Source organism: Notolabrus celidotus, chromosome 2, assembly GCF_009762535.1.
Source record: "Notolabrus celidotus isolate fNotCel1 chromosome 2, fNotCel1.pri, whole genome shotgun sequence".
NCBI lineage: Eukaryota > Metazoa > Chordata > Actinopteri > Labriformes > Labridae > Notolabrus > Notolabrus celidotus.
This window is the reverse complement of record NC_048273.1, coordinates 38,250,625-38,265,579: the sequence shown is the minus strand read 5'-3', so window position 1 is coordinate 38,265,579 and position 14,955 is coordinate 38,250,625. Positions and strand designations below refer to the sequence as shown.

The window sequence follows — 14,955 nt, the reverse complement described above, 5'->3', positions numbered from 1 at the left end:
GTTATTTAGCCAGTGGAATGAAGAATAAATAATAAAGTGTTATAATTGCTCTTTCACAAAAAGAGCAATAAGTGTCAGTGTATTTTTCTTAACTTTTTGTCAAATAAACCGTACTTTATAACACTGATGAAGGTTGAAGTTGAAAGTTTCTTGAGCAAAGAAAAGTAGTATTAAAAAGTGACACATCTTTATGACAGTTGAAGGTGCTCATGGGAAATGTAGTCTTCATTCAGGAAAAACAGTATATATTTTGTCCAAAGGGGGCAGTAGAATCAAGACAGCATGAAAACTCCTGACAGTGCCTTTACTTTGTGGAATAACATGATCTTGCCTGTAGCAAATTTTTATAATTATTATTATTTTTGAACCCCTAAGACCAAACTGCTTTGTTGGAAGTGCTTGTTGTCATCTTGTGATGGCTCAAGGTATATACTAACAGAGACATTGTACACACACATGTAAAAAAGAAAGCAATTAACAACATGAGGGCTGGTTCTGGTTCCTTGATTATATTAGACACATATGTTTAGTTAGTTGCATACTTCCTCTATATTGAATGGGACATACAACAACAATCAGCTTCCATTAGTAGACATTTTCCTGACACAGTAGATTTCTTAAAAGTATTTTTCTTTTAGTCAAACATTGAAAGGGGAAATGTTTTCTTGGCTTTCATAATAAACTTATGAATAATTGATCTGTTCCTGCTTTTCACCACGTTGGCGTCTGGAGTAAAAATGTAATGGACTGACTGACCCCGGCAGCGCAGCAGAGTGACAGACTGATGATGTTATACAAACTATTGTGAGGTAGAGCATTGAAAAAAATCACATACTGAATGGGAAAACAAAAGCTTTCTGACCCCCAACACGGCTCTTTATGGACTCCAGTTATAACACCACAGGCACACATGTTGTCCTCTCTGTGTTCTGTCTCCTGCCCTATCTTCTGACCTGTGAAACGAATCTCAACACTCACAACTCCTGATATCTTAGTCTCTGAAATGCATCACAAGGAGGAAGACGGCTTCAGATTTCACAGAAATACAAAGTTGTGCTCTTTTAGAAAGTCTTTCTGCATTTTAAACACAAAGCTGGATTATATATACCCTTTGAATTAAAGGAAACATACAGTATATGTTTTGATAAGTGTTGTCCTTCACACTATAGACTGCATATCAAAATATAATACAGTATATGCCTGACTCAAGACCTATACTGCAGCCAGTCATTGGGGGGAGCTCCAAATGTTTACGCTTCATTATCTGTGAGCATTTACGTCATCCGTCTTTTTATACAGTCTGTGATTCATGCACAGCCCAAATATTAACACAAGTCCCACCTCTGACAAGGCAAACAGCCAATCATAGTTAAGCATTTTGGGGTGGCACTGGGGGAGGGAGCAATTAGATGTCAAGTGGCACCGAGCAGAGAGCATTGATGAAACATCTCAACATTAACTTGTACACCTGAATGATTTGTGAACGGAGTGATTTGCTTAAAAACGTTCATGTTTATTGGAACAGCGCATCTTCACAGGCACAGCGGTGCAGCATTATTTGAAATCAAGGCCTAACCTGTTGGCTAAGGTGAGAAATAAGTAAAACAGTCAAGGTTGGGTTCATGCAAAGAAGCTTTCATGCAGTTTGCAAAAAGTTTAAGTCTTCTTCTACATTCTCTTCTGATCATATAAGTACTACTGGTGATACAGTTTAGCTATTTGCTGCCCACATGTCATGGTTATAAAAGTTTGAGGCCTACATTACATCCTATGTGCTTGTTGAATAAATGGTTTGTGCTTACTCAGCTAGATGCCTACATTAAGGTGGGATAAACTGGATCATTATTGCTTTGGTCAACGTAACATTAAACGAGTCACCTTGCTGACTCGCGGGAACTGATACAGTGCATTGCATAAATAGTAAACTGAGTGTAAACAAACAGGTGCAGATCAAAATACCAAGAAAGTGTGTATTCAAGTAGCTTCAAGACTGAAATGTATAATTAACATACTCCTACGTGTGCATTTATATGATGATAAATAATTCAAGTAATAGTTTTCTGTAGTAAAAAACAAGCCTGTGTGTGTTTCATGCCATGGTTCACATTTTTTTTCTGAAGAATAATGCAAAAATGGTGAAAAGTCAAGAGGACCATTTCAGAAGTTTCCCATTCAGTGCAACAACAGTTGGTACAAAGTGGCTCTCAGTGATAAAGTCCCCTGCAATGATATTAAGAGAGCCGACTCTGGAGCCAGGAGTCTGCTCTTTGACCCAGCCGAGCAGAGTTGGGTACGTGGACATCACCAGGTCCTTCAGAGACTCTGTCGGGTGAGTGCAGATGTATTTCAGGTCCTCTGTCAGATTTATTCCCGTGACAAAGAAGCTCCCTGAAACACACAGAAAAGAAAACATGAAACTTTATGAGTGATTTAGGCTCGATATAACCTCAAGTCACAAACTGTAAAAAAAAAACTGTGATATATGTATATATGTATATATATTTATATTTGATGGGCCGGATTTTAATTCTCGGACTTTGGTTTGTGGTACAGGGCGGCTGTGGCTCAGTGGAAGAGTGGGTCATCTCTCAACCGGAGGGCAAGCGGTTGGATCCCAGCTCATGCCAAAGTGTCCTTGGGCAAGACACCAACCCCAAATTTACTCCCAGTGACATGGTCAGCGACATGTGAATGTTTTTGAAAAGGATTAGCTAATACTGCTATTCCCAAGATTGCGTTAATTAGGGGTGCAACGGATCAAAAAACTCACGGTTCGGATCGTATCACAGATTTGAGTCACGGATCGGATCATTTTTCGGATCAACAAAAAAAAAAAAAAAAAGAAAGAAGACAAGACAAATACAACTTTGTCCCTCTATTTATTTTGTAAAACTCTTTGCCCATTAAATAAAAACAACATTCAACTCAAAATGTACTGCATGTGCAAAGCACCCTATCTGTGGGCCCAGTCCTGCCTCATTCACTGCATTTCATGGCATGGCAAGTGAAGGAGCAGAGGAACTTCAAAAGTTTCACTCCATTCTTCTTTCATTTGCTGATTTTCACCGTCCACTTTTCTTTGAGCAGCAAACTGTGAACACACTGTATTATTCTAGGGTCATACAGTTGGCAAAGTGCCAACATGCGAACTGCTCCATAAACAGAAGTGAAAGTTAAAAATTGCACTCGCAGTGGACTCTAAGTGACCCAGTAACAGCCTGTCTGCGTATCGTTGACATGGAGAAAAAAATCCCCGTAAACACACGGTGACCCGACCAAAACACAGAGTGAAGGAATAACAGTTCGGGGGCCACAAATAGGCGGCCGGATGCGGCCCGCGGGCCGTATATTGACGGTCTCTGGTCTAGTGGGTGCGCAACGGAATTTCATAACGTGGCTCAAGCACATTCAGCATTCACTGTATTTCACAGGGAAACCAAAATGCTCCCATACATGTGACTTCCAAGATGCAGGAGGGTTATAATGTTCCTCTGCTCCTTCACTTGCCATGACTACCACTGCGCTTGACGAGTGAGTTGACACGCAACCTTTTTTTTTCATCAACCGATCACGTCCGTGCCGAACCGTGGAGAGGCATCCGTACGGATCACGGATCAACGATGATCCGTTGCACCACTAGCGTTAATAGAATTGATCAATCAGGTATCAGCAAGTCTTGGTGTGTGCAGTCCATATAGAGAGCAAAAGCAGGTGGTACTCAATCTGTAGTAATGACATGTCATCTCCTATCAACAGTAACCTGGCAACGATTTATTGTCTCTATAAACAAAAAATCTGTTCTAGATCATAAATATTGACTCGAGCAACAAATCTGCTTGACACTGTGACCTAAAAGCCAATCAGCGTTTAGATTTCCTGACTCCTTGGAATGCATCACAAAAGATAGAGCCGACATCCGCACACATTTGAAACATTGTTTTTCTTTCCCTCTGAGGACAGATCTGACAAAGCTTGATGTTTAACTTTTTACAAATCTGCATCATAATGTTATTTCATCAAACTTAATATCTGGTAACTGCAAGTACATCACAAGAAAATCAGAAGGAAACCAGAGAGGAGCTTCTGTGTATCTTACGATTTACAGTGAAGCTGAGACTCACCTGGAAATATAAACAAGCACTGAACTAAGGAGTGGTGGGGTTTTCTTTGCAGACATGCCAGGAGGTTGCTTGGCTTTTCATCTGAACACACAGTCGCTAATCAAGTTGCTAATCAGACTGTGAACTATGCCATCCCTAACTTCTGGCGACACCAGAGTTACTAAGAAGCTCACCATCACTCCCCAAGGCATGTTTCATCATGAGACAATAGCCACTGGTTTGTGAGATTGGAGAGGATACAGTGTTTATCAAAACTAAGTGATACATCACATAATAGCAGTGGCTCACCTGGTCTGCCATGTTGTTTCCTGTGTTCAAACTCCTCGATTAGAGATTCGGCTCTGCATTTATTTGCCCACCAGTAGGGAATATGTGGCCACAGGTCGCTGTGAGAGCTGGCCATGTTGTGTTCATAGGACACAATCACAGTGTAGCCCAAAGCCCACAGGTTTCGAAGAGTTAACACTTCCTGGAATCAAAAGAAAAACAGACTCAGTTTCACATAACAGACTGGAAACTCAAGTTTGTCTATTTCTTTTAAAGTCTGCTGTCAGAAAACTTCTAGTTTGTTTCAATGTGGTTTCTCACTTCTGGTACTGAATGCAGAAGTTTCCTTTTCATGCAGCTTTGTGAACTCTTTACTACTCTTTCTACCATTAAATCGTTAATCTTTAAAAATGAGCCTCAACGTTATCAAAGGCTGAGCACTTTGGGTCGCAATAAACGTTACTCAACAGGAGTAAATGGTGCATTTGTTCAGGGACTATTTTTAGCTGCAAATTAGTCCACATTTGGTGCTCTAGTGAATATTTGGGGCAGCAGGATGGTGTGTGAGGGACTGAGTCAAAACAAAGTACAGTGTGTGTTCATAGTACTGACGGAAAATATCATCCAACTGTGACAGTGAGCCTCACTCATGTGTTTCAATGGACAAGAATTGAGCTCTACCTCACAGAGATAAAGTTAGATTGTAGTACAAACTTATTTTTAGGAGCACTTCATTGATGTTGATGTAAAAATTGTACTACATAATAATGCCATCACATCTTTTTAGCAAACAGAGGAGACGTACGGTTTTGGGACAGAGTTTGGAGGTGAATATTTTGCGTATGGTTGTTAGCAGCAGCATGTGGAGCTCCTGGTTCAGGCCGAGGAAGTGGCTGAAGGAGAGGATGACCACTTCTCTGGGATGAGCATCCAGCCACTCTCTGATCTCCATTAAAACAGTCTGTCAGGAGGAGAACAGGGAACTGGTTAGTCTGCTTCTCTGGAATAAGTGACAAATTACAGCCTTGTTCTAAAAGTTAGCAACCCTTGTAGAAAGAATGGTTGGATTTTCTGGAAGGACTTGAATTTTGGCATTCACACCGTTAGTATAGTGTGACGGAGGTGTGTAACGACCTGCACAATCTGTTCTATTTTCTTCTCTCCCACCTGTTCACTCTGCAGGAACAAAGGTGAGGTGAAGGACGCTCTGGATTCTCATACAAGCAGCCAGAAGGGTCTTAAGCAGCATGCCGTCATGTTGAATATCATATATATATTATTAAAACACTCTCTGGGTCATTTATTCCCTATATGTCATCTAACCTTCAATCCAACTTTGCTGATTAAAGCTTTGTTTTCAACCCAATAAATCTTTTAGCAACTTTGTATCAATTATGTTATTATTCACTCTCACAATTCATTTATTGGAATGCTGTATTTGCTACACCAACTATTAAAAATGAGCAATGATTGTTAAACCTATTTAGCATTGATAAAAAGGCTTTCTTGGTAAACAAGATTTGATATAAAATGTTGCATGTACTTAAATAAACATTCAATTGGTATGAAATAATACAAAATAAAATAATATAAGCTACAATAAAACATGATACAAAACAATACTACAAGATATAATGACACGTTTCAATACTAGACTGGTTTATACATTATGATAAGATACACTATGTTGCGATATGTTACAATATGATAAGATACGATAAAATACGATACAACATGATACAATATGATATGATAAGACACAACAGGACACGACAAGATACGATATGATTCAAAACATATAACATACAATACAATACGATATGACACCACAAGACACGTCATGATACGATTCGATACCATAAGTGACAATACCACACATTACGATGATACAACACAATAAGACATCATACAATGATATGATAAGAGGCGACACAACACAATAAGATACGATGTGACATGACAAGACACACCAAGGTACGATATGATACAATACAATACGATAAGACATCATACGATATATGACAAGACACGATAAGACACGATACGATAAGATACAAAACATACAAAATACAATAAGATACGATATGATGCAACACAATAAGATAAAACACAATACAATTCAATACGATATGATACAATATACAAGCTAGGATACTCTATGATAAGACAATAGGATAAGACATGATGCAATACTCTATGATGAAACACATCATAACATTATGATACAATACAATAAGACCAAAGTCGATACAATACTATACGATACGATAAGTGACAATACTACACAATACGATATCATACGATAAGATAAGACATGATACGATATGCTAATAAGACACGACACAACAGGACACGATAAGTTAGAATATGATTCAAATCATAAAGTACAATAAGATACGATATGACACAATAAGACACGTCAAGACACGCCATGATACATTATGATATGATACGATACGATAGAACACGATACAACTCAGTACAACATGATACAATAAGACAAGCTAGGATACTCTATGATAAGACAATAGGATAAGACATGATGCAATACTCTATGATGAAACACATTAGAACATTATGATACTATACGATAAGACCAAAGTCGATACGATACTCTACGAAAAGATAAGTGACAATAATACACGATATGATACGGTATGCTAATAAGACACAACAAGACACGATAAGTTACAATATGATTCAAATCATAAAGCACAATAAGACACGATATGATTCAACACAATAAGATAAAACACAATACAATTCAATACGATATGATACAATAAGACAAGCTAGGATACTCTATGATAAGACAATAGGATAAGACATGATGCAATACTCTACGATGAAACACATCATAACATTATGATACAATACAATAAGACCAAAGTCGATACAATACTATACGATACGATAAGTGACAATACTACACAATACGATATGCTAATAAGACACGACACAACAGGACACGATAAGTGACAATACTACACAATACGATATGATACAATATGCTACGACATGCTAATAAGACACGCCACAACAGGACATGATAAGTTAGAATATGATTTAAATCATAAAGCACAATAAGATACGATATGACACAATAAGACACGTCAAGACACGCCATGATACATTACGATATGATACGATACGATACGATAGAACACGATACAACTCAATACAATATGATACAATAAGACAAGCTAGGATACTCTGTGATAAGACATAATAGGATAAGACATGATGCAATACGATAAGACCAAACACATTAGAACATTATGATACTATATGATAAGACCAAAGTCGATACAATACTCTACGAAAAGATAAGTGACAATACTACACGATATGATACGGTATGATAAGACATGATATGATATGCTAATAAGACACGACACGATAAGTTACAATATGATTCAAATCATAAAGTACAATAAGATACGATATGACATGACAGGACACGTCAAGACATGTCATGATACGATACGATACAATAAAACACGATACGATAAGACACAATAGGATAAGACATGACGCAATACGATACGATGAAACACATTCTAACATTATGATACAATACAATAAGACCCCAGTCGATACGATATGATAGTAAGCCACAAGAAAAGATGGGATACAGTTCATTACAGAACAGTATGATACAAAAGGATTAGATATGACCAGATTAGATAGGATAAGATACTGCATGATCTGACACAGTGTGACATGTTACAATCAAATATTATAGGTTACAATAGAATATAATGTGACACTTAATAATATTATATGATATAAGATAGAGTACAGTAAGGTATGGTATGGTACTGTATGATATGATATAGTACCATACCATACTGTATTATATAACAAGGTACAGTGAAATACTAAACAGTCTTGTTCAATATAATATGATACAACATGAATATGATATGATAGGAAACAATACGAGCCATTGTTATTGACCCAGAAGTGAAAACTGACAATAAAGAGGACCAAACATCTAACTGCTGTCTAATATGAGCAGAGAAAGAGACTACAGTATCGAGCTGTGGTGAAAACAATGAGATGAGTTTATGGTTTCTGTTGTTCTTTACAGTCATCTTTATGGTTATTGATGTGGATGCAAATGGCCTGTATGGGATCATATAAATGTAACTGTGGCAACCCATTAGTGAGCCTTTACTTTACCTCCACAGTGAGCGATGTGTAAACACCGTGGTAGAAATACAGATCAGTGGAGCTGTCGTTCGGCCTGTGAGCGATCCTCAGGTCACAGTATCTGATCCCACAGTCCAGCTGCTGCTTTATAGTGAACTCCTGCAACACACGTGAGGCAAACCGTATAATAAAAAGGCTTTAACTGATGTAAACCTCTCTGTTTAAGTATTTTGTTACCTGTGTTATTGCCCACTTGTACACAAAGGGGCGAATTAGAGGCTTCATGTATTTGTCCAGCTTTTGAAGCATGTCTGGCTGAGTGAGGTCAACAGGAGATCTGTCATTCATATCCAGACAGTAGGTTATGGCATTGTGGCTGCCTGATGGGGAAAATATAACAAACAGAAATCATCACAAAGACGAACGGTGTTGTTTGTGTGCCAAATAAATGCAGACAGGTTGTGTTGTCTTGGCTGCATTGTCCGTGTTTAGTTGCTATATCTGTTTTCAAATGCGCTGATCGTATTAGGCTCCACTGTCTGCAATATCTGTGCAGCACTTTGTAACTCTGTTCACAAAATTGGCACAAAAAGTTTGTAATTATGTTATTATTTGTCCCTATTCTGTTGTGCAATGTGTCTGTGATCAGTTGCACTGTCTGCTGCATGTATTTCGCTCCGATTTCACTGCCTGCATTCAGCTGTCTGTAACTGATTGTGCGTTCTGTGAATGAGTTGTGTTGTCTTTAAGTGGTTGGATTGTTTAATTGTTTGGATTGTCTGTATTTGGCTGCACAGTCTCTGCAATGTGTGGTGTTTTCTGTGATTTAATTGTGTTGTCTGGATAGTTTGATTTGATTTGATTTGATTTGAAAGTGTTTAATTTGAACATGTAAATAGACACAAGAAAAACTGTTATACACAATGCAAAATAATAAATATAGTAATCATAATAATCATAAACATTATAATAAATTGTATCCTCACTAATATGAATTGTATTAACATATGCGAAAAGGAGTGGGAAGATACTTAATAAATCCCACCCCTTCGCCACTATTGATTAATTAATAATGGCCATTAATTTAAAAAAAACAAAACAATTATATATATTTTTTCTAAGGTATTGCTTTATATAATAGTACTATGCATATACGTACATACACACACACATATATATATATGTATATACACATATACATGTACATACCAATACATTTACATACATGCATACACATTTGCTTATTGCTTTATATAATAATACTACATAACATAAATGTGTCATTATAAATATCTTAATTCAGTCACTATATGTCTGTACCTTCATATATTTGTGTTTCATTACACAAATATATATGCATATGTCTGTAAACCTGTATATATATGTCTAGTTTGATTCTAGTTGTGATGTGTGTATGAATTCAGTCGTGTAGTCTGTATTAATAGTGCATCTTCTAATACAGATAAATGTATGTCAGTCAAACTGAGGATGTTTTTCCTTAATTAATTGATTAGAATAAGTTTTTAAAACATGTTTTGTGTTTTAATGCTGCCTAAAACAGACCCTATAACTGTCATATAATGTGTTCACAGTGAAACAACTCAGACAGCCACTAATCCCATTAATACATTGTAATTAACAATACACTGACATGTTTTGTGTTGTAATATGGCAGACAGCCTACCTGGGATGGCCAGGTGGTACAGCGGGATGTCCCACAGAGCACAGGGCAGGTGAGACATCCAGCTCTCCATGGGCAGCTCTCCCAGACTCGGCTCCCTCGCTCCGGATACAACCACCGAGGATGACATGCTGAGCTCCAGCGCCTGCAGCCCGCCAGTAGCAAACATACGTCTCATATTATAAAGCTGCTGCTGTGTACCAAGGGGACTAGAATAAACTGAATTATGTGCAGAGAACTTGTGCATGGTCTCACACTGAGAGGTGTCACCCTGTTCAGCTCACACTTACTTGATCAAACTGCCGCCACCGACTCCCAAACCGGCTGAACCGGACAGACCTCCACAGAGGAGAAAGAATCCGCTGACTGATACTACAGGCGCGTGCCACGAGGACTCGTCCATGCCAGTGCAGTAGAGGAAGTCATGGCTGAACATGAAACATGCATGTGGAGATCCGGAGATAAAGCGTGTCCGTGTTCCTCCTCTGCGGCTCAGTCTGGTTACCTCTTGCACCTGCAGAGCCCGGGATGACGAGGACGGAGAGCCCGGCTCATCTTAGCTCCAATCATTGATTATCCATAACAATCGAGCGCGCACGCATGATGCGCTGTCTGCCCCAGGTAAGTCCCACTGTTCACCGGTGTCCGTCGGTCCCGGAGGTGCAGCAGTGGCACAGTGCGTGAGGGTGGAGGGAGGGATGGAGGGCGGCACCAGCTGACAGATCAGCAGATGCAGAGCAGCTCCCCTCTTAAAGAGACAACTCTAATGTAAGAGTGTCTGCAAACCAAAACATACTGCAGCCCTGCCCAAACTCAAGTGATGTCACAGCAGGTGTCCTCCGTCCGCTGTGAAACCACCTGATTAAACGTCACGGATGGGCGTGGCAAAATGCACACCTGCACCAAGATTACATTGTGTATAACCCCAATTTAAAAAAGATGTGCGTCTGCTGAGTAAAATATGAATAAAAAACAGATGTTGATGTCTTGTAAATCATTTAAACCCTATATTTAAAAATTATAAAATTGGGCAAAGACAACAATGTCAAATGTTGAAATTGAAAAATGTTATTGTTTTATGAAAAATATATGCTCATTTGAAATTTGATGCCAGCAACACATTTTTAAAAAAGTTGGGACGAGGACAACAAAACATTGAAAAATCACCTGGAGGAACATCTCCCAACTAATGAGGTTAATTCATAACAGGTTAGTAACATGTCTGGATATAAAAAGCACACTCCAGAGAGGTTGAGTCTCTCAGAGGTAAAGATGGGAAGAGGTTCACCACTCTGTGAGAGACTGCATGAACAAGAAGAAGTCCAACAGTTTCAGAATGATGTTCCTCAACGTAAAACTGCAAGAATTTGGGGAGAGAAATGTCTGCACAGAAGGGACTAAATCAAAAAATCTATACTGGATGATGCAGGTGGCACTGCATTAAAAACAGACATGACTCGGTAGCAGAGCTGTGGGAAGTGGCTTTAAGTTGGGGGTGCTGTAGTAAGAGGTGCAATTTTCTTTTCTTTTTGCATTTAGGTTACTTATGCAACTGATAGGCTATAGTGCACATACATTTTATTTTTATTTATCTGGTTTGAATACAAGCTTTCAAGAGAACTTTTCATTATAAATTCACAAATTGCAACTTCCATACCCCGTTGTACAGCAAAGAGCATACAAGCCAAACCTGGCAAAACAGGCCCAAAGGGCAGTAAAGCCCATTGAACTGAACTTATCCAAATACGTTTAGTCTTTAAGCAGGCACACACACAGGGCCCATGCATCAGGTTATTTTAAAATGAATAATTATTTAAAATTGCTATAATTATTTCTCAAATCTTCCTCAGGCATTACATTTTCAGAAAATAATACAATGAAAAAAAAACTGATTGTGTTAATTCATGTATTTGTTTCAACTTATTTATGCATCCAGAAAAAAATGTGTGATGCCTTTTCCAAACGTGGGTGCTGCAGCACCCTCAGCACCCCTACTTCCCACGGCCATGCTCGGTAGTAGAAGTCACTGCATGGGCTTGCAAAAACCATTGTCTGTGAACACAGTTTGTCACTGCATCCACAAATGCAGATTAAACTGCACCATGCAAGGAGGAAAACATATATATATACAGGATCTAGATATGCCGGGAACTTCTTTGAGCCTGAGACCTGTTAAGATGGACTGAGGTAAAGAGGAAATCTGTCCTGTGCTCTGATGAATCAAAAGCTGACATTTTTTTTGGAAATCATGGACACTGTGTCCTCCACTCTAAAGAGGAGAGGAGGGACCATATGGCTTGTTATCAGGGTATAGTTCAAAAGCCAGCATCCCTAATGGTAAAGGGATCATAAGTGTCCATGGTATGGGTAGCTCACACATCTGTGAAGGCTCCATTGATGCTGAATGATATATACAGGTTTAGGAGCAACATATGCTGCCATCCAGACCCCTTATTCCTGTATGAGGACAGTGAGGGTTAGTACCTGTAAGTGGTGGTCAGTGTAAGAGTTATTTATTGGGGTGCTATTGGCCAAGTGGTTAAGTTGGCGCCCCATGTACCGAGGTCGTAGAGTCCTTTAAGTGCACAGCCTGGGCTCGATTCCAACCTGCGGCTCCCTTCCCATATAACATTCCCCACTCTCCCTCTTGATTGCTGCTCTATCCACTGTCCAATCCTCTCCAAATACAGTCTTGAAAGTAAAAATGTAACTTTAAAAAAAAGTTGTTCATATAATTTAAATACCCTCCGATGGATATTTTTAGACAGTTATGTGTTTATTCTATGCAGATGCATGACAAACTTGCTTCATGAATGAATCATTCACAAAGCTGCTTTTATAAAATATATTTTTGAATGCAAAGCTGACATCCATGGTTGTTTGGCTTTCCATTTTCTTCTTCTCTCTTTTAAACTTTTTAGCACATTGCTTTTTTTAATCTTGTTCTCATCAACTGTGTAATAAACATAAACTGGTAATAACACCTGTGCAAAAGCCTGTTTCTGCATAATACAAAATAAAAGAGGACAAGGCATGATTGACTGCTATATTTAGGGAAAACTGTTTTATTCAGATGCTATATGAGGTTTTTCTAAAGTATAAATGTGTCAAATATGTCCCAGTTTAACACACAGATGCAGGCCACATAAAAACCTGAACATGCACCGTTAATGTGTAAACAGGTGATGATTTTCCAACACTGACCTTTGTCCTTAAACAGACTTCACAGGAGCAAATTGATTGAGTTGTGTGTTTTTTTTAGATAATTTGGATTGTCAGGGCTTTGTCAGCTTCTTCAGCAGGTCAATAAACTCTGAAACAGCACAAAGCAGAACCGTGAAGCTCTGAGACAAACTGCCCAAGGAGCACGTGGGGCGATAAAATCCAGCCTGACTGCTGATGGGGATCAAAACCAGAGCAGAGTTTCTCCCTCTCCGTCTCCCTAATGTAATGAGATTACAAATAATACAATTAAACTGTAATAGCTTTAATTAATTTCATTAATCATGGTGGCATTTTCCACTCCTTACATGTCCAGCTACATGTGGGCACTAAGGGTGTGATTCATTTGTATGTAATGTATTTACAGGATATATATCTTTTGTAAGTTATATGTTTTTTTTATCTTTTTTTCACGTGTCTTATTATTCAATTTCGTAAAAAAATACTTTATATATATTTAATTGTATTTGTTTATCTTGATTAAAACTTGATGTATAATTGTTAATGAAATGTAGTGTTTTTGGAAAAGCATTTAATTTTCTAAGTGGTCTGTAATCCCTTATGAATTTTTTTTATTTTAATTGATGAACTTTGTTTTGATTTTGACTGTATATATATTTTTTTCTTCACCATAACAATTATGTTTAACAATCATTACTATCATTACTTATAGTATTGTTTTTTAAACAAGGACTGTCTTCATTCATTTATTATTACAATTGAATAATTTGAATATTTTAGATTTCAGATTTTTCATTGTTAGATTTAGATATCAGTATTTCCCTTTTTATTTAATTAACCTGCTTCATTTAATTTAGATTTTATCTTTTTAGTCTCAAATAAAGTATTCATACAAAACAGCAATTATACTTTTTTCCCATTGTAAAAAAATCTATTTTAATGTACATGCATGTGACATGAAATGGCCTCATATCTCTTATAATTTGACAGAAAATAAAGCATTTTTAAAATCATTTAAAAATGAATATTATGAACACAATTTACTCTAGCAGGGTGCAGCTAGAGCTCAATGACACACATTTGTTATACCAAAAAATCTAGAATAGAATTTAAAATCCTTCTGACCTACAAAGCTCTTAATGGTCAGACACCTTTATCTTAAAGAGCTAATAGCACCCTATTACCCCTCTAGAACTCTACGCTCCCAACATGCAGGCTTGCTGGTCGTACCTAAAGTTTCTAAAAGTAGTATGGGAGGTAGAGCCTTCAGTTATCAGACCCCTCTCCTTTGGAATCATCTACCAGTCAGGGTCCGGGAGGCAGACACCCTCTCTACTTTTAAGAGTAGGCTTCAAACTTTCCTTTTTGATAAAGCTTATAGTTAGAGCTGGATCAGGCTTGGACCAGCTCTTAGACTGTCGTGGGAACTGGCACACGGGGATCTTATCTCACCTCCCTCACTTACTTCAACTCTTCCTGTCCCATTGAAAGATACTAACAATAGACCTTTCTGGGGTCCCGGAGTCCCCTCTTTCAGACCCCAACTCA

General features: G+C 38.0%; 1 protein-coding gene across 1 annotated transcript; it reads right to left on the bottom strand.

The window, feature by feature from the left end:
* Nucleotides 1-1,489: 1,489 nt before the first annotated feature.
* plcxd1 (phosphatidylinositol-specific phospholipase C, X domain containing 1) lies at nucleotides 1,490-11,060 on the bottom strand. Its single transcript, XM_034701564.1, has 7 exons — nucleotides 10,515-11,060; nucleotides 10,228-10,369; nucleotides 8,781-8,923; nucleotides 8,574-8,702; nucleotides 5,194-5,349; nucleotides 4,410-4,590; nucleotides 1,490-2,388 (listed from the first exon to the last, which is right to left on the bottom strand). Exons 2-7 carry the CDS (start codon nucleotides 10,352-10,354, stop codon nucleotides 2,144-2,146), a joined length of 981 nt encoding a protein of 326 aa, XP_034557455.1. The 5' UTR covers nucleotides 10,355-10,369; nucleotides 10,515-11,060; the 3' UTR covers nucleotides 1,490-2,143.
* Between the last annotated feature and the right edge of the window lie 3,895 nt (nucleotides 11,061-14,955).